General features: G+C 39.9%; 1 protein-coding gene across 2 annotated transcripts in view; it reads left to right on the top strand.

Moving 5' to 3' along the window:
• The first annotated feature begins 1689 nt into the window (after positions 1-1689).
• Positions 1690-26051, top strand: part of UBXN4 (UBX domain protein 4) — a 34482-nt gene continuing 10120 nt past the window's right edge. Inside the window, exons 1-9 of one of the 2 annotated variants that reach the window (XM_024122273.3) lie at positions 1690-1917; positions 9476-9578; positions 12118-12146; positions 12806-12924; positions 13570-13744; positions 17500-17593; positions 21141-21195; positions 21948-22112; positions 23170-23297. In XM_024122273.3, coding sequence (XP_023978041.1) covers positions 1836-1917; positions 9476-9578; positions 12118-12146; positions 12806-12924; positions 13570-13744; positions 17500-17593; positions 21141-21195; positions 21948-22112; positions 23170-23297 — 950 coding nt within the window. In that variant the 5' untranslated portion in view covers positions 1690-1835. The remainder of the gene's footprint in view (positions 1918-9475; positions 9579-12117; positions 12147-12805; positions 12925-13569; positions 13745-17499; positions 17594-21140; positions 21196-21947; positions 22113-23169; positions 23298-26051) is intronic. The other variant, XM_024122272.3, reaches the window with a different exon arrangement.

Consider the following 26051-nt stretch of genomic DNA (forward strand, 5'->3'; position numbering starts at 1 on the left):
TGATTCTTCTAATATTAATTCTAACATTAGAAATAAAGACATCGCTCTACCGAAAGGATATATATGTTGATGGAATCACAAGGAATCCATTTAAAGTTGACGTTGAAGATCAACTCTAATTCTTCCTGAGGCATGGTGTCCTATGTAAGCAGCAACTGTCTGTAATCAGCATTATATTTCGCTTTATAATAACACTGTATGAGAGGCCTGGTTGGAAAAATGTAAATAAAAATCAGAAAGAGGGACTTCCCTGGTGGCGCAGTGGTTAAGAATCTGCCTGCCAATGCAGGGGACACGAGTTTGATCCCTGGTCCGGGAAGATCCCACAGGCCGGGGAGCAACTAAGCCCATGCGCCACAACTACTGAGCCTGCGTGCCGCAACTACTGAAGCCTGCGCACCTAGAGCCCGAGTGCTGCAACTACTGAAGCCCGGCGCGCCTAGAGCCCGTGCTCCGCAACGAGAGAAACCACTACAGTGAGAAGCCCGCGCAGCGCAACGAAGAGGAGCCCCCGCTCACCGCAACTAGAGAAAGCCCGTGCGGAGCAACGAAGACCCAACGCAGCCAAGAAAAAAAAAAAAAAATCGGAAAGAATGTTAGCTATTTTTAGGTTAAATATTTGTAGCAAAGGGATATTTTCAGATGTAGCTCCTCCTTAATCCTGCAAGGATCGTTAAATGTACTGCTGGAAGAGAAATTTAAATGATGTAGGATGTCTAATATAATAGCGTATGCAACTTTAAATAAACCATACAAGCCTTTAGCCAATAGTTAATAGAGACCATGTAATTTCAAGAAAGTATTAAGTATGAATCAGTTTTCATTTTAATGGCAACCAACCACAAAGTGCCCTATCTTGATCACAGTACTTTGTCATCGTAAACAAAATTATCTATTCTTCTCTTTTGTATTACCTTGAAAAGTAGCTGGAAAATACATCATTATCTATTCTCTGCTTTTGACTTACTTTCGAAAGCAGCTGTGGCAACAGCGTAGCTAAGCGTTTTGAGGTTTGGAATGATCTCTAATCAACCACAATGAAATTACTCAAGGTCTGCGTTCAACCAATATCTCCCCTCAGGTACACGGGCTGTACGGTATTACTGAAGGTGACTGCTGTGGTTCTTTTCTTCAAGGTTGAGCTGATAAATTAAGTCCAATAGAAATCAAAGCCTTACAGTAAATCCCTACAAAGCCCGTTTAGTTCTATACCGAGAGACACCCACCCTATCGCACAATGGCCACTAATCGTAATACACAATTACATGGTCCCACTACGCAGGGTTCCACCCGGGGCGGGGATGATTTCCTCCACATTTAAGGTCTCAGTAATGCCGAGAATGGAATCTCCCGGTGACTACCGCCACTTCTCCTCCTCTTTATAGATTGTGAAGTGGTTCTCACTGCTGCCCCCTTAGCCGTGCCCGGGAAACCACAGTGACACTTCCCACATTAAAGGAACCAAGCCTAAGAAGACTACAATTCCCGTCATGCCTCAGGAAAAGGCGCCGCCGACACCACTTAGCGATTAGTCATCCTTTCCGCTGCCTCCTTCCACTTCCGGGACTGCAGGGCTTGCGGCCTCGCGGGCGCCCGCAACCGACTTGCCTACGAGACAAGGCACGGGGGCGCGGTGCCGACGTTGACGCGTGGCGTCATGTGTCGCGGGGCGCGCCTCGGCCTGCGCGCTTGCGCGCGCCCTGGAGGCCGCTGACGGGCTTGCGCGCCGGTGCGGAGCCGGAGGCGGGCCGCGGGGCCCACGACGGAGAGGGCGGGGCCAGCTCCGGGACCGAGGCGACAACACACCGAGCGAGCGCCTGTGCCCGAGGGCAGCGATGCTGTGGTTCCAGGGCGCCATTCCGGCCGCCATCGCGTCGGCCAAGAGGAGCGGCGCGGTCTTCGTGGTGTTCGTGGCAGGTGAAGGAGGCGAGGGCCCGAGACGTGGCCGGGACACTCCCTCCGGCCTACTTCTAACCCCAGGGGCCCCCAGCCTTTCCTCCGGGCGCCGAGAGGCCCGGGCTGCCCGTCTCTCTGGCGTCTCAGCTCCTCCCTCGTCCGTTTGGAGGGCACCGGGCCTGGCCCCCACCGCCCGCTTCTCCCGGCCCCCGGCGGGAGGCACGGCCCCGGCCTCGCCCCCAAAGCGCGCCGAGCCCCGCGGTTACCTCCCTGCGCGGGGCGAGGGGACGGGTGGAGCAGGCCCTCGCCGCTCAGCCCGCAGCGCCCCGCCGAGCCTGACCCCGCGCGTACACTGACGCCACCGCCGCCTCCCGGGCCCCCCGGGTAGGGCGCTCTGTCCCCGAGGATCCAATTCGTTAGGCTTTAACGCCCGTGTAGTTAGTGTGTAGGTGGGAAGAGAGACGGGCCATTAGGCAGGCAGTTTTACTTGTAATTAGTTGTGGACTGTCAGGAAGAAAGCTGTGTCATCGGTAATCAACAAAGAGAAAGCACCTGATGTTCACGGTTACTGGCTTTCGTATGTTCCTGAAACGCAAACTTTTGAGGTCTATATAGGTTTGATTTTTTTTTTTATAGTGATACGAGAGTGGTGAATCTAATGTGGAGTAATTGCTTTCTTGCAAGTTGATTTTTTTTTTTTAACCATTTGTTTAGAAGAAGTACACACACCAGCCTTGGTTCTTTTTGTTGTCTTCCTAGTCTCATAGCTACAGTTTCAGAAGGTGTACTAACTCATTTACGCCGTGTTGCTCTGGGTTATTTTGCTCCGTATTTTATTACTGAAATCTTCTAGATATACCGTAAACCTTTGCCTCTTTGAGGTTTTGCTGGTCCTCATTACATGAACCAAATCAGTGTTTGTGACTACCGTTAATTTGAGGTGTATTATTTCAACGATTTGTGTTTAGTAACGGTTTATTCATCATTATCTCATGACTTGGAAGGCTAGGTAATAGCCCTATAACTTTATGCACTGCGGTGAAGAGCAAGTTGCTGGAATATGAGTTTTATTTAACATTAAATTTGGAATTTTGAATTGTTTTAAATTATGCTAAAATGTTAGCCCAGTGCTGTTACTTAGAAGAGCTGGAGTAGTTTACATTCTCTTACACTTTTTTAGAGTTATATTTCACATAAATAAATAACTGCGGTAAACCTGTAAGGAACTAAGTGGATTAAAAGGGAAAGGAGGGCTTCCCTGGTGACGCAGTCGTTAGGAATCTGCCTGCCAGTGCAGGGGACACAGGCTCGATACCGGTCTGGGAAGATGTCACATGCTGCGGAGCAGCTAAGTCCGTGTGCCACAACTACTGAGCCTGTGCTCTAGAGCCCGCAAGCCACAACTACTGAGCCCATGTGCCGCAACTACTGAAGCCCACACGCCTAGAGCCTATGCTCTGCAACAAGAGAAGCCACCGCAATGAGAAGCCCTTGCACCGCAAAGAAGAGTAGTCCCCGCTCTTTGTAACTGGAGAAAGCCTGCGCGCAGCAATGAAGATGCAACGCGGCCAAAAATAAATAAATAAAATAAATACATTTATTTTTAAAAAGTAGTCCTGATTTATTTAAAAAAAAAAGGAAAGGAAAATTAATGATACTTAGTATGCTTATTAAGAGTACAGTAATAGTTTTAATGACATTTTAAGTTGTGTTTTTCATATATAATCTCAATTGATCCTGGCAGTTGGTAGAACAGGGCTTATTATGCCCATTTTATAGATGAGGGAACTTATGTACACAGTGGTTAAATGACATACACCAGTGTCACAAAAAGGATTTATATCTTGTCTTGACAGATTTTTTTTTTTAGCAGCTTCAAAAAAAGTGTCTTTTTTGTTTCTCAAGAAAAAAGCTGAACAGTTGTAGAATTTAGGTAGTTATTGAAATTGGTGTAGAAATCAGGAATTCTAGGATTATGGTAGTCATATTTTTAAACAGAAAGCACATTTGATGGTGTCCAAAGGTTCCTAGAAGGCACTCCTGGGCTAACCAGTTAATTTGAAAGAAGAAATGCTAGATTTAATTAACAAATATTTGGAAACCCATTTGGAAACAGTAGTGCTAATTATTACAATAGAAAAATAAAGTTATAGATCTTTGGTGCTTTGTGTGTATATATAATTACATACATTCTTCAATTAACTTTTTACTGATGAGCATGTATCTTACGCTTTTATTTATTTTTTTCTTTTATACATTTATTTTATTTATTTTATCTTTGGCTGCATTGGGTCTTCGTTGCTATGTGCAGGCTTTCTCTAGTCGTGGTGAGCCGGGGCTACTCTTCGTTGCAGTGCACGGGCTTCTCATTGTGGTGGCTTCTCTTGTTGTGGAGCACGGGCTCTAAGGCACAGGAGCTTCAGTAGTTGTGGCACACGGGCTCAGTAGTTGTGGCTCTTGGACTCTAGAGCGCAGGCTCAGTAGTTGTGGCTCTTGGGCTCTAGAGCGCCGGTTTAGTAGTTGTGGCGCACGGGCTTAGTTGCTCCGCGGCATGTCGGATCTTCCCCGACCAGGGCTTGAATCCGTGTCCCCTCCATTGGCAGGCGGATTCTTAACCACTGCGCCACCAGGGAAGCCCTGTCGTATGCTTTTAGAATATCAGTGACTGTTGAATGTTTGCAGGAGGACTGTTAGCAATCTGCCGAAGGAGTCAGTCCTTTGACTCATTGAAAATACTGTTGGTTTTTCTAGAGTTTTAGGAAGTTAATCTCCAAGATTAGGTAGGATTAGTGTCACTCCAGGAGTATGTAGACAGTGGAGTCATGAAACTGCAACACTTATAGATTGCTTAGATCTCTGTTCTTGACTTTGAAGAATACAGCCAGAACTCATGATTTTCTTAGGTCTGAGACCTCGATAGTAATATACCAACTCACTGAAAATTAAAAAGATATAATAGTTGGAAGGAGTCTTTATAGTTGGAAGAAGTGGTCTTAAGGGTAATCTTTGCTTCATATAACCACTCAAGTGGGAAGCATTTTAGGTAGATTGTTTATATTTTACTGAAATTTTCATGGATGAGTTAAAGAATATGTAGGATTGATGTTAAGAGACTAGAGAGATTGCTACTAGTTAAGTCAACGAGTTAACAAGGATTTTCAAAGTATTATAGCTGTGTAAATTGAAAGAAATAAAACTGAAGAAGATTTTGATTCTATTCTTGGGAAGACAGAATAATCTGACAAGGATTCTGAAGTAGAGGTGTGGGTTCACTGACTAGTGTTGCTAGTTGGCTAAAATCTCCGTGACTGACAGACACTATTTCATGCCTCTTTTTTTGGTTAAAATAGACTAAAAAACCCTTTAGGTTTTGACCAGTTGAGTTTTTCTAGGTTGGAGTTACTGATTGTAGGGTCTGCAGCTCTTTGCTTCAGAGTTTGTACTGTTCTTTTTTTTTTTTTTTTTTTTTTTTTTAGTGGTATGCGGGCCTCCCTCTGCTGCGGCCTCTCCCGTTGCGGAGCACAGGCTCCGGACGCGCAGGCTCAGCGGCCATGGGTCACGGGCCCAGCCGCTCCGCGGCATATGGGAGCCACCCAGACCGGGGCGCGAACCCGGTGGGATCTTCCCGGACCGGGGCGCGAACCCGGTTCCCCTGCATCGGCAGGTGGATGCGCAACCACTGCGCCACCAGGGAAGCCCTGCACTGTTCTTTTAAGGGGCTTTACTTTTGGATACTGCTTATACCACCAAGGATGTAATGTTTTCTCCTAAAATCTTTGGTCCATCTAACTTCACAGCATAGTTCATAATTTGATTAAAAATAAGAAACTAAAGATACTGAAGTTGGCAATTAATAATCCCACTCAGCAGTGTTAAGATAACTCTTGCTGAGTTAATGTAATTCCATTCAGTCTTCCATCTCTGTTGGTCAAGCAGCTGCTGCTGCACTAGCCTGACTCATGGACAGACATTGCTAGTGGGGATGGAACACTTGAGACCCCTATCCACGTTGTACAGCATAGGTGAGGGAGTGAAGGACATCGGCCTGAGAAGTGGCAGATCCATCCTTCCAGGTACCAACTTGACATCCCCACTTGGATGCCTCACAGGATTCTCAAGCCTAAAAGTATTACTGCTTGAACCTGTTTTTTCCCCCCCAGTGTTCTACTTCTAAGTAAATGGCACCACCTTACATCCAGTTGGATAAACCTAAGTGTGGGCATCATCTCTGGACCCTTAACTCTTCAGTCTCATCTTGTCTCCTGCTCCCTATTGTTCACAACACTTGTAATCACATAGCCCTTTCCCTACACGGAAATTCCTTCTGTGTAGAGAACTCTTCTGGCTTGTGGCATGGCTCAGCTCTTTCATCCTTTACGTCTTACCTTAAATATCACCTCAGAGAGGGCTTCCCTGACCAATCTAAAGAGGTCTTTTTTTTTTTCTTCAGCGCGTTACACACTATAACTACTTAGAGTTACCAAACAAGTACTTTTTTTCTATCTTTAGATTTTAAGCTCCCCTGAGGGCATACAGTATCTCATTTGTTTTTTATTTAGTTTGTAGCTCAGTGCCTAGCACAATGTAAATGTGGAGTAAAATAGTGAATGTATGAAAGAAAGAATGAATGAAAAAGATCCCTATGACCTCACAGCCTTCTCTAAGTTTAGTAAAAATGTTCCTATATAGCTGTTTTCTAGGTTGATAATCCTGTCATTTACTTGGAATTTTACATCTCTCCTCACCCCATAGTGTCTGAAGGTGTGCTCAGAATGATCTCACTGCAAATAATAGTTTTCCCGTTTGCTGCCTCATCGTCTAGGGGTCTGCTAATGGGCATTGTTTTGGTCTTGGTCTGTGGATGCATTCTAGTCCCTGTCTACTTTTCCGTGGCCAGATCTCTCAAGCTCCTTATTACTGAATATTCCTGGATCTCATTTCACAAAAAGTGTTTTCAACTGTGCAGCATTAGTCAAGTTTTTGTAGGCATGCCAAGATACTGTACCAGAAATTTAGCTCTTCATTCCACAAAATACTTATTGAGAGCCTGCTATATTCCAGGTATTTTACTGTAGGCCAGGTTCTGTTGTAGGCATTTGAGTTATATCAGTAAATAAAAAGGAAAACAATCCTTGTTCTCATGGAACATGCATTCTAGTGGAGGGAGACAGACAATAAACAGTAAACATAATAAGTAAAATGCATAGTCTATTAGAAGGTGATAAGTATTACAGAAAAAAAAAGTAGGAAATGAGGGAGCTTTGGGAATATCTGAAGTGTGTAATTTTATTTTATTTTTTTGCCATGCTGTGCGGCTTGTGGGATCTTAGTTCCCCGACCAGGGATTGAACCTGGGTCCCCTCAGTGAAAAAACCAAGTCCTAACCACTGGACCACCAGGGAACTCCCTGAAGTGTTTAGTTTTAAAGTAGTGATTAGGGAAAGTTTGTATTGAGAAGATAATATTTGAGCAAGGACTTAAGGGAGTTGAGAGTTAACCGTGTAGTTATCTGGGGGAAGAATATTCCAGGCAGAGGAAACAACTAGTACACAGACCTATGGCAAGAATGTCTTTAATATTTGAGGAATAGGAAGGAAAGGGACAGCAAAAAAATAAAAGGAAATGAGGTCAGAGAGGTAACTGAAGGCCTGAGGTCATTTGTAAGGACTTTTGCTTTTACTCTGAGGGAAATAGGGAGCTATTGTAGAATTTTGATCAGAGGGTTGATGTAATCTGACTTTTTATTTTATTTTTGGCTGCGCCGCACAGTTTGTGGGATCTTAGCTCCCCCACCAGGGATTGAAATTGAACCCTGGCCCTCGGCAGTGAGACCGTGGAGTCCTAACCACTGGACCACCAGGGAAGTCCCTGATCTGACTTTTTAAAGAAAAGTGCTTTGAAAAATATATATATATATATATATTTATTAGTATTATTATTTTAATTTTTTGGCCATGCCACAGAGCATGCGGGATATTAGTTCCCCTACCAGGGATTGAACCCGCACCCGCTGCAGTGGAAGCGCGGAGTCTTAACCACTGGACTGCCAGGGAAGTCCCTGGATATATTTTGGAGATACCGTCAGTTGAAGGCAAGAATAACTAAACTTTCTGGCCTGAGAACTGAAAGGATGGTGTTAGCCATTAACAGATAACTGAAATGGGGAAGGCTAAGGGTGGATTAAATTGGGGAAGGCGGGAACACACATGAGAAGAAGGCGGCTTACAAAAGAGTAGGTATAGAAAGATCTCATTTTTGTAAAGCAAAAACTGTGACCTGAAGCCTTTTTAAGCATAAATTGGCAAAGGTTGCTCACCTTTGAAAAAGCACGTAGCTCTGCCAACCTCAGAAATATTTTTCAGTGACTTAACTCAGGTAAGTTTCCCTTTGCCCACCAATAAGTGGTTATGCCCAAATCTGGATATTACAAGTCTAAAATGGAAATAATCTCTTGATAGGTATAACTTATAAAACATTTTGTCCCTGAGGTATGGCCTACAGTATATTAAATGAAATATATTCAGTGAACAACTAGATGAATTTTTATAGATGAATACACTTGTGTAACTATCATTCAGATAAGATATAAACATTTCATATATGATATTACTTATATGTGGAATCTGAAAAAAAAATGATGCAAATGAACTTATTTACAAAATAGAAACAGATTCACAGAGAATGAATTTATGGTTACCAGGGGGGAACTGAGGGGTAGGGATAGATTGGGAGTTTGGGATTGACATGTATACACTACTGTATTTAAAATGGATAACCAACAAGGACCTATGGTATAGCGCAGGGAACTCTGCTCAATATTCTGTAATAACCTAAATGGGAAAAGAATTTGAAAAAGAATAGATCCATGTATATGTATAACTGAATCACTTTGCTGTAGACCTGAAACTAACACAACATTGTTAATCAACTATGCTCTCATATAAAATAAAAAATTAAAAAAAAAAGATATAAACATTTCCAAGACCCCAGAGCCTCCTTCATCCTCCTTCCCAATCAATAGTAGCTCTACCAAAGAAGCCACCATGCTGAATTCTGTCACCATAGATTAGTTTTGGATTAGTGTAACTTTTATAATTAGCATGCCTATAACAAAAGACAGGTCCAAAACTGCAGACAGGATTGCACCTGCTTCTGTCTACCTTGGAGCAATTCTGGAAAATAAGTGGGGTGTGTGTGGAGGACATTAAACTCAACAGAAAGATGCTGCATAAAGGAAAAGTATTGTACATTTATTTTCTAAAATCATATGTAGAAAAGCCAAAGTAGTCACATTTCTGCCCATGACTTCTAATTATTGTGATAATATTTGCATCATAATTCGGATGTCTTCATTTAGAAAACACTTTGTATAATCTAAATAGCAGTATTTTGTTTTTCATTACTTTTTATTAATGGTAATGCATATAAGTCACACTTTTCATTTATGGAAAATTCATCTTTCAAATTGGTAGAAAATATTATTTGTGAGATTACATTTTATTTGAAGTTCCAGATTTCCAGGGAAAAGAATCAGCAGATACTGGCCTTATGTTTTAAGAATGCTTGAAATGTTTTACAGGTGATGATGAGCAGTCTACACAGATGGCTGCAAGTTGGGAAGATGAGAAAGTGACAGAAGCATCTTCAAACAGTTTTGTTGCTATTAAAATTGACACCAAAAGGTTTGCATATGTTTTAATCATGTAATTAAAAAAATTTTTAACCATTGTCTTTGGTTGTGATTTATGGTGATACTCTTAGACTATAAGAATGTTGATTTTTGTCTAAGACATTTTAGGGACTTAAATTCTGATTGCCATTTTTCAAGTTCATTATTATATCATACTGAAAAACTTATGAATTCTTGGTCTACCAAGTAGCTTTGTGACATGCACCAGTAATGCAAAGGAACTGTGGTCCTGAAATATCTCTGAAAGGTTAAGCACTCTTTTGGATCCTATTCTTGAAAATGGAACCATTTTATTCAATAAGAATAAAGACATTTATAGGTCCATCGTAGGACCTGATAACCACAAGTCTGTTTTATTTGTTAATACATCCCTCTTCCCCCCGCTAAATTTTTTTTTTGGGGGGGGAATAGAGAATTTCAGACACACACAAAAGTGCTTGAGTAGTGTAATGAACCCCCTTGTACTGTCAACTACTTTGACATTTATCAACTCATGATCAGTCTTGTTCATCTATTCCCTCACCCACTTCAACTCATCCCATATAATTTTGAAATAAATCTCAGTCATCATATCACTTCATCTATAAATATTTTGGTATGTCTCTGAAAGATAAGGATTCTTAATTTTTTTAACGTAACTGTAATACTTCAAAAATGAATCTAATTTCTTAACTTGAAATATCTACTCAGTGTTCAAATTTTCAGTTCTCTCATCAGTCATGGTTTTATTATTAATTTAATTTATTACAGTTTGGTTCAGGATCCATCAAGATCCACCCATTGTGATGCATTGATCTCTCTCAAGTCTCTTTTACTCTGTAGGCTTCGCCTCTATGTCTCTCTCTCTTTTTTTTCTTTGCATTTTATTTTTTTGGGAAACCAGGTCATTCGTTATATAGTTTCCTACAGTACGGGTTTTGTTCATTGCAGCTCTGTTAGTGTCATTTAGTTTATTACTCTGTCCTCTATTTTCTGTCAGTTGACAGTTGGATTCAGGTTAGGTTTTTTCCGCCTTAAGACTACTTCATAGATGGTGGTAAGTCTTCCATTGTTCCATTAGAGTGTACATAATGCTCTGTTGTCTCTCTTTATGATGTTAGCAGTAGCCATCAATGATAAATGCCTGGAAACATTAATTCATTAGCAGTTTTTAAATGGTAGTTCTGTCCTTTTGATATTGGTAATATCAAAATGAAAATTACTGTCAAGATTAAAATTTTCAGAAATTTACCTATAAGTTTATAAACTTTTTAAAAATTTTCTTTATTAACAAAATATCACAAAGCAAATCATAGTATAGTCTGCCTCACAACAGCAGCAGTTACTGAACTATATATTTATTGAGCTGTAATCATTTTTTAAAAGAGTCTACTGTGTCATTGATATTCATTATCTTCCAGAAGCACCTTTTAGAGTCAGTAATGGCAGGCGGAATGTAGATGTTTATTGGGAATGTGGAAGAAATGAGAATTTCAGAATTGTTGAGATTTATATACAAACTGATATATCCAGTATTTTTAAAATCAAATTTCTATTAGCAGATGCAGGGATACCTGTGTATAGTGATGGTTGATGTTTGTTTCATTATGGACAGTCTACTAATAGAATCTAGTGTGTCTTTTAAATTATGAAAAGTAAATTTTATTTATTATATAATAATAACAAAGCTACCTAATGTTCTAGGAACATGTTAGTTTATGTTATGTCCTGCATTGAAAATAGATTGGTAGGAAATGCATCAAAAGTTTACAGTGGTTATTTCTGAGAAGGTAGGATTCTTGGTAATTTTTTTCTTTATAACTTTTGTTTTTTCAGATGTTTTTATGATAACCATGCCTTATATTCAGAGAAAATGAAGCAAATTTCTGGTTCTTGGAAGCATTAATTTGATTCTTGGAATTACTCATCTACATTGTTCAATGTCTTTTATTCGTATTACAGTGTAAAGTCTTTCTCCCATCCCTGTCCCTGACCACCCAGTTCTCTTCTCTGGAGGCAACCAAATCAAGAAAATACATTTGTTTTCCTCCCCTTTTTTACAGAAATGGTAGTAGTTTGACATACTTTTTTATACCTTTTTCCTTTTTGTAATTGCATGATTCATCAGTTTTTATTGGTAGATATTTAGGTTGTTTTGAATCCTTTGTTATTATAAAGTATTATCACTTGCACAAGTAAGTCACAGCTATTAATATCTTCTTATTACAAGTTAAGATACTGTGTTCAGAAATACTTGCTGCTGAGGAAGCCACATGGGGCAGATGCTTAGTTGGTTTTTAGGTGCCAGATCTGGCCACCAGTTTGTGGGTTGCAAGAACAAGTGCTCTTTAATCTGAAAATTATAAAACAAACCAAAAAAGGTCTGTGAGATAAGGATTACGTTTTTCCCCTTTCAGTTGATGGCTATGAAAGGAGCTAATAGTTTCAGAAAAATACTTGTAATTGCTACAGTAAATTTTTATGAAAACAACTCAATATTTGGGAAATACTTGTATTCATCTAGTGATTTTGTCTTTGATTTTGTTTTACAGTGAAGCCTGCCTACAATTTTCACAGATCTGTATCCTTTCCATGAAGAATTGGTTTTATATATATTTTGCTTGAGGATTTACCTTTCTTTTGGTTGATTCATGACAATTAGAAATTATTCATTTTTATTTAGGAACTCATGCATTCTTGTTTATGGAAACTTTATATTACTAATTGTCCTTTGAGACAGTAAGTACCTTGTAGCAAATGGACTCATGGGGAGTTTGTTGGTTTTTTTTTTTTTTTGGCTGCACTGTGCAGCATGCAGGATCTTAGTTCCACGACCAGGGATCAAAGCCCTGCTTCCTGCAGTGGGAGTGCAGAGTCTTAACCAGTGGCAGGGAAGTCCCCTTGGGGAGTTTTTATAAATTGTGAATAGCTGTAAAGCAATATGATGCAGTTTGGTTGGAATGTTAGAAGTAGCTAGCAAGAGGTAAGACAGATGTAAAAGTTATGATAGAGTGGAATGTAGTGGATGTTTTCCACTTATATATGTGATATAGATAAATCGTAATTCACATATCACATGCACTACAGGCATAGTGATAGGGTAGTTGAAATTATTTTGAGAACGTTAGCTGATGATATTGTGAAATTCACAAAGATGATTTCTTTTGCTTTGTTATCAATAGTGTTTCATAAAATTATTCCCTTGTTTCATGAATTGTTAGACTTAATTAAACTGTACAGATCCTGTAGTGTGTGTTCCATCCAGTTTCTTTATTGGAGACAGTGGAATTCCCTTGGAAGTAATAGCAGGAAGTGTTCCTGCAGATGAACTTGTTACCAGAATCCACAAAGTCCGGCAGGTGAGAAGGAACAGAATTGTTCTTTGTATAAATATGGGAAAATGGTATGATAGGAACTTGACGTTGGAATATTTTGGGGGCCACTCTGAATATTCAGGAACTAACCATGCTATTAAAGGTAGTAAATACTGTCTTTCTGGACTGGTTTTGAAAATAACATTATGAAGTTCGAGGTGCCTATACCTAATACATGAGTGACTTCTTATTCTCCCTTCCCTTTTTCTCCCTCAGCCAACCACATAATGCAGTCACTATTATTTTGTTGCAAAAGGGAGTTGCTGTCACATTAAGGTCCCTAACAGTATATTGCTTGACTTGTTTTAAGGACCTTACTCAGTTTCTCACTTGCATCCACTTTGGGCAAATGGCTAATATAGCTTGTAACTTTTTTCCTTGAATTCTAATTGTAAGAAAAATCAACAGTGTGCTTTAAATATCTTTTTATGCTCTTGTCACCTTGCAGTTGAATTCCATAATGTGATTATGTTATATTTAGGATTATACATTTTAGATTGATTTACTTGGAAAGTTTAGTACTTCTCCCTTCTATGGAGTACAAATTGACTTGCTCATATTTTGGTCTCATATACCATGGTAAACTTAGATTCTTATCTGTAATTAAATTCCAATGTATTTTCTCCCTAGATGCACTCGTTAAAAGGTGAAATATCAGTGGCAAATAGTGGCCAGTCAGAAAGTTCAGTCTCTACTCCATCCGGCTCATTTGAACATAACAACACTTCTGAAAACTGTCAGTCCAGAAATGTAGAGCTCTGTGAGACACCACCCGCTTCTGATACAAAGTCAGATTCTGCAACAGGTAATTTTTAATGTACCCTTTTGGGTACACTAAACACTCCACTTCACTATAAAGGCCGTGGATTAATATCTTTAAAAATAAGAATACTGTATTTTCCCCCTTCACATTCATTTAACTTAAAATTTAATGTTTGTCATTTAGTGGCAGAAGGGGATAAAGTCAGTGACTCTGTCCTTCAAACCCATGTAGGCAACAGTCCAGAACAGCTGATAGTAGTAATTTCTGCTACTGTGCTATGGTTCAGGGACTGTAATTATGATACTCATGAGTTTTGTAAATCTCTTCTCAGCCAGAGGATATCGAAAGGACCAAGTGAACCAATGTGTTTGAAATTGTTTTTATAACATAAAATACTATACGCTTTTAAGAGAATTGTATTTGCTCTTTTAAAATTAGAATTAAAAGTTAATTGTAAAATAGAGCTTGTAGCAATAGGAGGTGTGACTGCAGAGGGGTTGATAGAAAAGGCAGAGGAGAAATTTTATACTGTATATTAGGGATCATGCACAGTCAGAGTTGTTTTGTGTAATATAGCTTTGTATTAGGCAATGTAGGGTTAGATAAGAAGTTAGAATATTAGTATCCTAAAAGGTGATCCTGCTCCAGCATCCTGGATAGATAATCGTCAAGCCTCTATTTGAATACATTTAATGACAAGAAGCTCATTACCTTGCTAGGAAGCCTATTCTATTGTCGAAGCCCTAGTTTTTAGAAAAGTTCTTCCTTATATTGAACTGAAATTTGATGCTCTGTAATTTCCCATTAACTTGAGTGCTTTAGTGCTACTTATAGAGTTACACATAACACTCTGGATTCTGTTATATTCCCACAAAGAGTGTTGATGTTTTTGTTTTAGTAGGCAATAAATTTGGTTAGACTCAAACTGTTAGACTCTGTCTTATCCGAGGTGAGTAGCAGCTCTAATCTTAGTTCTTTGTAACTTTTTTTTTTAGCTTCATTATGGAAAGTTTCAAACATATACAGAAGTAGAGAAAATAGTGTAAGAAATCCCATCCCATGAACCCATTGCCTATCTTCCAACTTTTTTTTTTTTTTTTTTTTGGGCTGCACCCCGTGCCTTGTAGGATCTTAGTTCCCTGACCAGGGATCAAACCACGGCCCCTACAGTGGAAGTGCGGAGTCTTAACGACTGGACCGCCAGACAAGTCCCGCAACTATGTTTGATTCATGGCCAGTATTGTTTCATCTATGCCCCCTTTCCTCGTCTCCTTGCCACTTACTATTTAGAACACACTTAGGCATTATATCATTTCATCTTTAAAAATGTTGGTACCGGGAATTTTCTGGTGGTCCAGTGGTTAGGAGTCTGCACTGTCACTGCCTAGGGCCCGGGTTCAATCCCTGGTCAGGGAACTAAAAATCCCATAAGCCACATGGCACAGCAAAAACAAAACAAAACAAAAAATGATGGTATCTAAAAGATAAGCACTTAAAAAAAATAACCACAATACCATTATCCCTTATGAATCCTAGAAAGTTTAACAGTAATTCCTTTTTATCATTAATTATCTAGGCAATATTTACATTACACTAAGTTTTTCAGTTTGTTTGAGTTGGAGTCCAATATATCATTATTATTATTATTTTTTTTTTGCGGTACGTGGGCCTCTCACTGTTGTGGCCTCTCCTGTTGCGGAGCATAGGCTCCGGACGCACAGGCTCAGCAGCCATGGCTCACGGGCCTAGCCGCTCTGTGGCATGTGGGATCTTCCCGGACTGGGGCATGAACCCGTGTCCCCTGCATCGGCAGGCGGACTCTCAACCACTGCGCCACCAGGGAAGTCCCAATATATCATTTTTTAAAAATTAATTTATCTTTTTAATTTTGGCTGTGTTGGGTCTTCGTTGCTGCGCACGGGTTTTCTCTAGTTGCGGCGAGCGGGGGCTACTCTTTGTTGCGGTGCGTGGGCTTCTCATTGCGGTGGCCTCTCTTGTTGCAGAGCACAGGCGCTAGGCACACGGGCTTTCAGTAGTTGTGGCTCGCGGGCTCTAGAGCACAGGTTCAGTAGTTGTGGTGCACGGGCTTAGTTGCTCCGTGGCATGTGGGATCTTTTTGGACCAGGTATCAAACCTGTGTCCCCTGCATTGGCAGGCGGATTCCTAACCACTGTGCCACCAGGGAAGTCCCTGTGTTTGGATTTTTATCAGTTGTTTTAGTTTATTGCCATCCATTTTTCTTTGTTTATGAGTCATAGATCCACCTAAGTTATACACAGCACTTTTTTTTCAGGTTATCCACAAATGATCTTCAGAAGTTTTCTTAAATTTTTTTCTGATATCAAGATATAAATGTCCTTGGCATTCATTTTATTTACTAAAGAAAAGTGATTAATTTCCTACTGAACACACACTGGCTGCCAGAGGTTACCACTTCTTATCCAAGGGTTTCACTTAGTGGTATGCTGGTAAATATTTAACGAAAGGTTGTTTTTTGGGGGGAGAAAAAAAGCCCTTATTTATAGTGTTTGCTAATTTCCGAAGTGTAAATATTCCTACTATGGCTGATTTCAAGTTACATAGGTGATACACTGAATGCAGAGGTAAGAAGAGATGTGTAACTTTGGTTCTGCTTAATAATTCTAGTATTTCTACTACTGCTGTAATAACTGAAGCACTTACTATGTGCTAGTCCTAGTAAAAGTCTCAGCATTTTACTTCTATTAACACATACTTCTCATGACATTTCTATGAGGTTACTATCCCCATTTTACAGAAGAGGTACAGTGAGAGTAAGTAACTTACTAAAGTGATAGAACAGGATTCAACCCAGACTCTGTTGCTCCGCAGTCCATGCTCTTCCAAGGATCAAAAATGTAAAGAAGAATTAAGTTGATGGTGAGTGGTAAGGAAGGAAATAGCAGAAGTTCTGAAAGGGAGTACCAGACCATAGCTCTCCTCTACAGCAGGCCAGGGCAAAATTCTGTCCTTCAGCAGATCCTTAAAAGAATACTAGTAGATACAAAAAGCTTTTCTAAGGAATCATTGTGGTGTGCCGAAGCAGATCCCTTGGGTCATCATAAGTCTAGAGTGATACTCAGTATCAAACTTGGCCTCTAGAATTCCCACCTGCCCTTTTTTTCTTTTTGACTGTGATGCACAGCATGCCGGATCTTAGTTCACGAAACAGGTATCAAACCCGTGCCGCCTGCAGTGGAAGTGCAGAGTCCTAACCACGGGACAGCCAGGGAAGTCCCTAGAGCTTCACTGTTGAATACCATAACTGCAGCCACACGTGGCAATTTTAATTAAAATTAAATACAATTAAAAATTTAGTCTCTCACCTACACTGGCCTTATTACCAGTGCTCAGTAGCCACTTGTCCCTGAGTAGTGGCTACCCTATGGGATACCAAAGATATTGGACCATGCTTCTTTAGAGTAGAGCCTACCTCTGGCCAGGCATGCTTAGCCTACTTTTGTTATATCTCTCACTGGCAGATTAATATTTCATGTTTTATCTCAGTGGCTTCCAGCTGGGTAGCTGCCTTATTTCCCATTTATATACTTTTGTATCCAGATCCAAACGTAAGAATTATCACTAGTAATAGCTCATTTCTGATCTCCTACTCCATTCTTAGGGAAAAAATGTATTGTTTAAGAAACAAGGTTGTTAACAGACGTTGTAACCCAAAAGATACATACCTTTTTAAAAATCGGCATTGAATGCAATATTCTTCTTATTTCTTTTCTTTCTTTCTTTCTTTTTTTTTTTTTTTTTTTTTGTAAATAATTAAGGAGGAGAAATTTCAGGCCAGGCCACTGTGTCTCAAGAGCCTGGTGGATGTTCAAATCAGAGACCTACAGAGGAGCTCACCGTCAGAGTGGAAAGGTTTGGTCTTGTTTTTAGAAACAGTATTTTGTTAGAAAGACAGTGGTTTTCAGTTATTTCATTGATTTGAATAAGAGCTAAAAGTACACAAATGAAATTTCAGAATTCTAGGTTGAAGTTTTTTATTGCCTGACCAACTTATTTGTATCCATAAAAACTACATTCTAGAAGTAAAAACTTCTGTATCTCTGAAGTCATCGGTCAGCTTTAGGTCTGATAATTTTAAGAATCCTTTTCACTAGTGTTTTGGTATATGTGTTTCCATCTGTTACTTCTGCTTTTATCTCTCTGTGTCATAGGATAAGTTCCAGATGGGCAAGAACTTCAGCTAATTTTATGACTATGTACTGAGCCTGGGTCCTGCATAAGTGGGTGTCTATTAAGTGTCATGTGTTATTAGTTCGTCTCATAATCAAATTTCTGACTTCTTGTGGTTTCTAGTTTAGTATTTTTAATGTTGTAGTGATTATCAAATCATAGTCTTATACTGTGATTCTTAAAAGATTACTTAGTTAATGGTGAATGGATAAGCAGGAATATTTTAAAATCTGACTTAAAAATCATTCAGCGTAATACGGAAGTTAAGAAAAATTACTTAGACTTGATATTTTCTTGTTCACGTAGATGTTATGGGGAACCAGAGTTCAAAATGATTGCTGACATTGGGTATTTGGGTTAGCTCATGATTCAGTAAAAATGTGCTTCATTTTAGGAAAACCTAGATTCTGATTGTTCTTTATGGGAGTTGGGGCAGGGCCAGAATCTGGAGGTGCAAAGCAGGGTAGATCTCTCACAGCAATGAAAAATGGTGTGTGTCTGGAAGAAGAGCAGTAGGGAACCAGAGTTCCAGGGGCTCATCCTCTTCTGTTTCTTTCTGCTTTTCTAACACCAAGCCTACCACTGTGCACCCTTACTTGCATCACCCTGGGATCCTGGGGTGAAGTGAAAATGAAAAATCAGGAAAAGATTTCAAGAGTTGGGGGGAATGTGAAGAAACATGGCGGGTAGCCCTTTATTGTGGGGTGAGATCAAGTGCTATTCCTATGGGAAAGGGGAGTTCTGTTGTTTCTTAATAGTTTCCTTTTTTTTTTTTTTTTTTTGGTCGCGCCACATGGCTTGTGGGATCTTAGTTCCCCAACCAGGGATCGAACCCGGGCCCTTGGCAATGAGAGCTCAGAGTCCTATAACCACTGGACAGCCAGGGAATTCCCCCCAATAGTTTCCATTCTTATGTAAAGGGGTGTCTGCTTGTGTCTGCCTGACGGTTCTGCAAATAGAATATAATATGCCATTTTTAATTAAAAAATAATTGTATGTACACATATTGGTGTATATGTGTTATATAGTATAATGAGTCCAAAAAAGATATTTTAAGACATGCACTAAAGTGTTTATACTAGTATCTATGAAATTGGAATTTGAAATTTTTTTCTTTTTTTTTTTTTTCTTTTTTTTGTGGTACGCGGGCCTCTCACTGTCGTGGCCTCTCCCATTGCGGAGCACAGGCTCCGGACGCGCAGGCTCAGTGGCCATGGCTCCCGGGCCCAGCCGCTCCACGGCATGTGGGATCTTCCCAGACTGGGGCACAAACCCGTGTCCCCTGCATCGGCAGGCGGACTCTCAACCACTGCGCCACCAGGGAAGCCCCGAAATTTTTTTCTTTGCTTTGTTCTGGGGTTGCCAAGTTTTCTTCATTGAGCATTATTACTTTTATAGTTAGCCTGTCAGGACAGAGCGGGTCTACAGCTGTTTGAGATTTCTTAAATTGAAAAAAACTATAAAGCACTCTTAGAAGATACATATACACAAAATTTGTTAAGCTTTTAAAAAGGGATACTAATGTTGAGATTAGATGAAATGTTGACAAGCTCTTAATAATGAAACAGTTTTCATTGGAAAGTAACTATTAGCTGCTTAGACAGCATTTCAGAAATCCGGGTCATATGATCATATAATTAAAATCATGTAAGCACTTCAAATTGTTGCTTGTTACTGTATAGCTATATTGACTGTGTATTGACTACACCACAATTTATTTATCCATTCTACTGTTGATGGATATTTGAATTATTTTCAGTTTGGGTCAGTTAAGAATAGAATGGCTATGAACATTCTTTTATTACATGTCTTGGTGAACATATTTTTTGGGTGTATTTTCAGGAGTCTGAATTTCTGGGTCATAGATACTGGCTGAACAGTTTTCCAGAGTGGTTATACCAATTCATAACTTCCGTCAGCAGTAAGATATTTCATGGGTTCTTTTTTTTTTTTGCGGTACGCGGGCCTCTCACTGTTGTGGCCTCTCCCGTTGCAGAGCATAGGCTCCAGACGCGCAGGCTCAGCAGCCATGGCTCACGGGCCCCGCCGCTTTGTGGCATGTGGGATCCTCCCGGACTGGGGCACAAACCCGTGTGCCCTACATCGGCAGGCGGACTCTCAACCCCTGCACCACCAGGGAAGCCCTCATGGGTCCTTTTTTTAACCCTAATGTGTTACAGTTAATTTCTCTTGCAATTTTTTTTGATGCACAGATTGCTTCAGATTTGGTTAGCGGAACCTCTTCATCCTGGGCCTTATGTCCTTTTGACATCCTTTTTGTGAAAAAGAAATCTGTAGACATTTTGCTAAATTTTTCCTCTGGTGTTGCTGTGTTCTAGTGCATCATTCATTTGCTCACTGTGTGCACCTAAACTTCATCATCTCTTTGGGGTTCTAAACTATCATTCTTTGAGCGTCCCTTGATTTCTGGCACAAGTTGTTCAACTGATTTTTAACAAATGCATATACCTGTGTAACCCAAATCCCTCTGAGAGGAAGTGCCATTAGTTTTTAAGAATTGAGATATAATTCACATACCATAAAATTCAAAGTGTATGCAATTCAGTGGGTTTTTATATATTCACAAGGTTGTGCAACCATTACCACTGTCTGCTTTCAGAATCGTTAGTTTTTAATTGCTGAGCTTCTCACAGTTCAGAATCAATTTTGGAATTACTGGTTTTTATAAATGTTAGCCTTCAGCTTTTTGCTTTTATTTTTTTTAACAGTTTTGTGCCATATTCCTGTTTACGCCTTTGTAAGAAGTAAAGCATTTGTAAGTCATTGATTTATACATACGTATTTGAAGATGCATATTTTCAAATAAATATTCAGGGAATTCCCTGGCAGTCCAGTGGTTGGGACTCTGAGCTCTCCCTGCCAAGGCCCCAGGTTCAATCCCTGCTCGGGGAACTAAGATCCCACAAGCCACATGCTGCAGCCAAAAAAAAAAAAAAATCACGATCTGATAAATTGGGAGGAATGGGAACTAATGTTAAGTAGGAGGTAAGGCACTTAGAGTTGGAGTGAGGCTTCTGATGGTCCCACTGACTCCTCATGGATTTCCCTAGGGGCAGGGACCAGGTAGGTAAGTTGTTGCTTTGCCTTCAGGAGATTTTTTTGTCTGTCTCCACATTTCCCCAGTTTTTAGCTAAAGAAATCTTCTAAATGTAATTTATATTAATATGATGTATCTCAGTTAATGTATTTTTTAAACTTTAAAATACAGACTAACCAAAAAACTTGAAGAAAGGAGAGAAGAGAAAAGGAAAGAGGAAGAACAGGTAAAGTTCATGTGCCTGGCATTGTTTTCCGCTTCCCTTAAGTGAGGGAGCATTTGATTCCCTATTCAGTTTGGCAAACCTGGAATGGCTTCCTGGTTATATAGTTCAGTGTTGCAGCACAGTGAGGGGAATTATCTGTCTTCTGTAGTAAGGTCATAGTGTACACTTTTTTGTGTTCTTTTTATAAATTGCTAGGAATAGGTTGGACCATCTTTTCTTCCTCTGCATTGAATCCTTTACGCTAAGAATAAAGGGACTTGAACTAAAATTGGTTTGATGCAGTTCAAAGTTTTAGTTCCTTTTTGTGAAAAAGAAATGCGTAGATATTTTGCTGAATTTTTCCTTTGATGTTGCTGCATTCTAGCGCACCATTCGTTTTTCTCACCTTGTGCACCTGAACTGCATCCTCTCTTTGGGGTTCTAATATACGAAGGTTATCGGGTCTTCAAGCTAAATAAATGACTACCATGTTGTCCTTAGAGGGCACCTCAGAAACCAAAGACCTGTAATGTTTTTTTTTTCAAGTGACACTGACCACATCATAATCTTAACAGAACCACTAGCAAAGTCTTATAAATTGATAGACATTTGACCATTAACCCATGCTGTTAATACATTCTACTAGACCCCTAGATTTTGTGAAGTTGTTCTGTTCCTTTAGCTGCACCCTACAACCGGCTTTCCCTGCATACAAAATAATATTAAGGGAAGATTATTAAATTTTGTTTTTGGCTCATTTTTCTTTAATTCAGAGAGAGATTAAGAAGGAAATTGAGCGGAGGAAAACTGGAAAAGAAATGTTGGATTATAAAAGAAAGCAAGAAGAAGAATTAACAAAAAGAATGTTAGAGGAAAGAAACAGAGAAAAGGCAGAAGATAGGGCAGCTCGAGAGCGTATAAAACAGCAGATTGCACTGGTGAGTATTAAGTTTATTTTTAATGCTTGACTCTAGAACGTTAGTGAAATTGTTTTTTCATGCACAATGGTTTTGGTTTACTACCAGACAGGGCACATGAAAATAGTAGATTTTAGGGACTCAGAGCATACCAATTCTCAGTTTTCTTTTCCTAGAAATTGTGTATTGAATCAAAATACAGTTAAGATTAAAATTGAGATGATTTTTTGGAAGTAATTTTTCTCAGTGTTATATTATGAATTTTATCAGTAGTCAAAAGGTAGTTTCCACAGATTCCCTAGGAAAGAAGCTAAGACTTTGCAACGTCACAGGCTCCGCTAGTCATAAGCATTATTTTTTAGGACATTCAAAGGATTTAGACACATCAAGCTTTAGTATGGTTTTGCAACAATTGCTTTTATTTTTTATTTTTTTAAAAATTAATTTATTTTTAGCTGCATTGGGTCTTTGTTGCTGTGTGCGGGCTTTCTCTAGTTGCGGAGAGCAGGAGCTACTCTTTGTTGCAGCGTGCATGCTTCTCGTTGCAGCGGCTTCTCTTATTGTAAGCAGAGGCTCTAGGCGCACTGGCTTCAGTAGTTGTGGCACGCAGGCTCAGTAGTTGTGGCCCACTGGCTTAGTTGCCCCGTGGCATGTGGGATCTTCCCAGACCAGGGATCGAACCCATGTCTGAATTGGCGGGTGGATTCTTAACCACTGCGGCACCAGGGAAGTCCCAACAATTGCTTTTAGGATTAAGCAGTTGTAATACACATTACACCCTACTTAATATTGTTGTTTATTTATTCATTCAGTAAATATTTATTGATTATCTGTTATGTGCCAAACCTTGTTCCAGGCTTTAGAGAGAGAATAGTGACCAAAATCAAGTCCTTGTTTGTTTACTAATAACTCTGGTCCCTGAAGGTTGATAAAACTAAAAAATACCAGAATCAGAGTGATGAAGTTCATGTATGGCCTTAAGGAATTTCATGCATATTTATGTTCCTTATGTTTGGAAATGTGTAACTAGATCTTTCTGGCAGTGAAATATAATTAGTATCTAACAACTGTTTTAAAGGACCGTGCAGAGAGAGCTGCTCGTTTTGCAAAGACAAAGGAAGAAGTAGAAGCTGCTAAAGCTGCTGCCCTGCTGGCCAAACAGGCAGAAATGGAAGTCAAGAGAGACTCTTCCACAAAAGAAAGAAGGTACTTTATTTCCTGCTAAAATGTATGTGTATACATGGCAGCTGAGGAGAAAAGCAGTTGTGGGCTGCTTTTTAACACTGATGTGTTCTGTGGATTAATAAATAGCTCTACAAGAACATATTGATCAGTTTGGCAGCTGCCAGTGGTATTTGTCATTGAATGTGAATGTACAACATAACGGTACTAAATACATGATGTTTAAAAGAAGGCTGAAGAAATCTCTTTTCAAAAGACAGAAAGCACATCAAAATGATTATAGTGATTATCTCATGTGTACTGGAATTCTTTACTTGTTAGAATATCAAGTCAAACAGGATTAAGCAAAAGAGGGAATCCGTTGGCTCTGCAGCTGGGAGTTACAGTGATAAAATTGGTTAGGCATCACCAGATCCAGGGATCTGAAGGATATTATTAGGACTTTTTCTCTCTCCTTTTAATCTCTTGGTTTCTGTCTTAGGTTTATTCTCAGAGAAACTTTTTAGATAGTGTCAGGAGAGCCTAGTGCCTCCTGGCACCTTCCAGGATCTTGAGCTTCTGATCCTAGAGAGGAAAGACTAATCCTTTTTCTCATTCACTGAGAATTCTGATTGGCCCTGCTTGGGTCATGTGGCCTTCTTAATACCAATCACTGTGTCCACTTGTATAGGCCAGCTGGTTGGGGTAGTAGACATGCCCACCCCTGTGCTGAAGGAGATAAGGAAATATTACTGATAATCATACCCGAATGAATGAATGAATTGGAGGGATAAGGCAGTTCCCAAAACAAAAATGTATTGCAAAGACAAAAATTCAGATTTCCAGTACATACCGCTAGTAGGATTATGGTTAATATTTCTTTTGTTCTTTGTACTTTTCTGTATTTTCTATATTAGAAGATGAACAAGTGGGACTTACCTGGTGGCGCAGTGGTTAAGAATCTGCCTGCCAGTGCAGGGGACATGGGTTCGAGCCCTGGTCTGGGAAGATCCCACATGCTGCGGAGCAGCTAAGCCCGTGCACCACAACTACTGAGCCTGTGCTCTAGAGCCCGCGAGCCACAGCTACTGAGCCCACGCGCCACGACTACTGAAGCCTGTGCGCCTAGAGCCCGTGCTCCGCAACAAGAGAAGCCACCGCAATGAGAAGCACGTGAACTGCAATGAAGAGTAGCCCCCGCTCGCTGCAACTAGAGAAAGCCTGCGCACAGCAATGAAGACCCAATGCAGCCAAAAATAAATAAATAAAATAAAAACTATTTTCCGAAAGTAATAAAATACTTAAGAATATATTTAACAGAAGTGTAAAATTTGTACACTGAAAACTAGAAAACATCGAAATAATTAAAGAAGACCTAACTAAGTACGTGGAAAGATACTTTGTTTTCATAGATCAGAAGACTTTATAAAGATGGCAGTAATCCTCAAGCTGGTTTACAGATGCAACACGATCCCTATCAAAATTCCAGCTGTTTTTTTTTTGCCAAAATTTATGCAAGAATCTGATTCTAAAATTTATATGGAAATGCAAGGGACCCAGAATAGTTCAAAACAATCTGTAAAAGAACAAAGTTGGAGGACTCAAACTTTCTGATTTTAAAACTTAACTATGAAACTATGGTAACCAAGACAGTGTGGTATTGGCATAAGGATGGACATATGGGTTGATGTATAGGCATACCTCGTTTATTGTGCTAATGCTTTATTGCAGTTTTTTTTTTTTTTTTTTTTTTTTTTTTTTTTTTTTGCGGTACGTGGGCCTCTTACCCTTGTGGCCTCTCCCGTTGCGGAGCACAGGCTCCAGACGTGGAGGCTCAGCGGCCATGGCTCACGGGCCTAGCAGCTCCACGGCATGTGGGATCCTCCCGGACGGGGGCACGAACCCATGTCCCCTGCATCGGCAGGCGGACTCCCAACCACTGCGCCACCAGGGAAGCCCTATTGCAGTTTTTTACAAATTGAAGTTTTGTGGCAACTCTGTGTTGTCAGTTGATAATTAGCATTGTTAGCAATAAAATATTTTTTAATGCATGTACATGGTTTTTCTAGACATATGCTACTGCACACTTATTAGACTGGAGTATAGTATAAACATAACTTATGCACTGGGAAACCAAAAATTTCATGTGACTTGCTTTATTGTGATAATTGTGGTGGTGTGGAACCAAACCCACAATATCTCTGAGGTATGCCTATAATAGGAATTGAGTCTCTAGAAATAAACCTATGTGTTTATGATCAACTGATTTTTGAAAAGTTTACTAAGACCATTCAATGGGGAGAAAATGGTCTCTTCAACAAATGCTGCTTGGACAAGTGGATATCCATGTGCAAAATAATAAATTTGGACCATTATCTCACACCATATGGATCATCTACCTAAGTGTGAAAGCTAAAAGTATAAACTCTTGGGAGGAAAAGAAATGAGGAAATCTTGTGATCTTGGAATAGGCAATGGATTCTTAGACATGACACCAAAAGCACAAATGACAAAAGAAAGCAACAGATAAGTTGGACTTCATCGAAATTAAAAACTATTATGCTTCAAAGGATATCATCAGGATAGTGAAAAGACAACCCACAAAATTGGAGGGACTTCCCTGGCGGTCCAGTGGTTAAGACTCCGCACTTCCACTGCAGGGGGCACGGGTTTGATCCCTGGTCAGGGAACTAAGATCCTGCATGCCACACAGTGCGGCCAAAAAAAAAAATTGGAGAAAATATTTGCAAACCATATATCTGATAACGGACTTGTAACTGGTATATAAAAAGAAGTCAA

This window comes from Physeter macrocephalus, chromosome 2, assembly GCF_002837175.3.
Source record: "Physeter macrocephalus isolate SW-GA chromosome 2, ASM283717v5, whole genome shotgun sequence".
NCBI classification, from domain to species: domain Eukaryota; kingdom Metazoa; phylum Chordata; class Mammalia; order Artiodactyla; family Physeteridae; genus Physeter; species Physeter macrocephalus.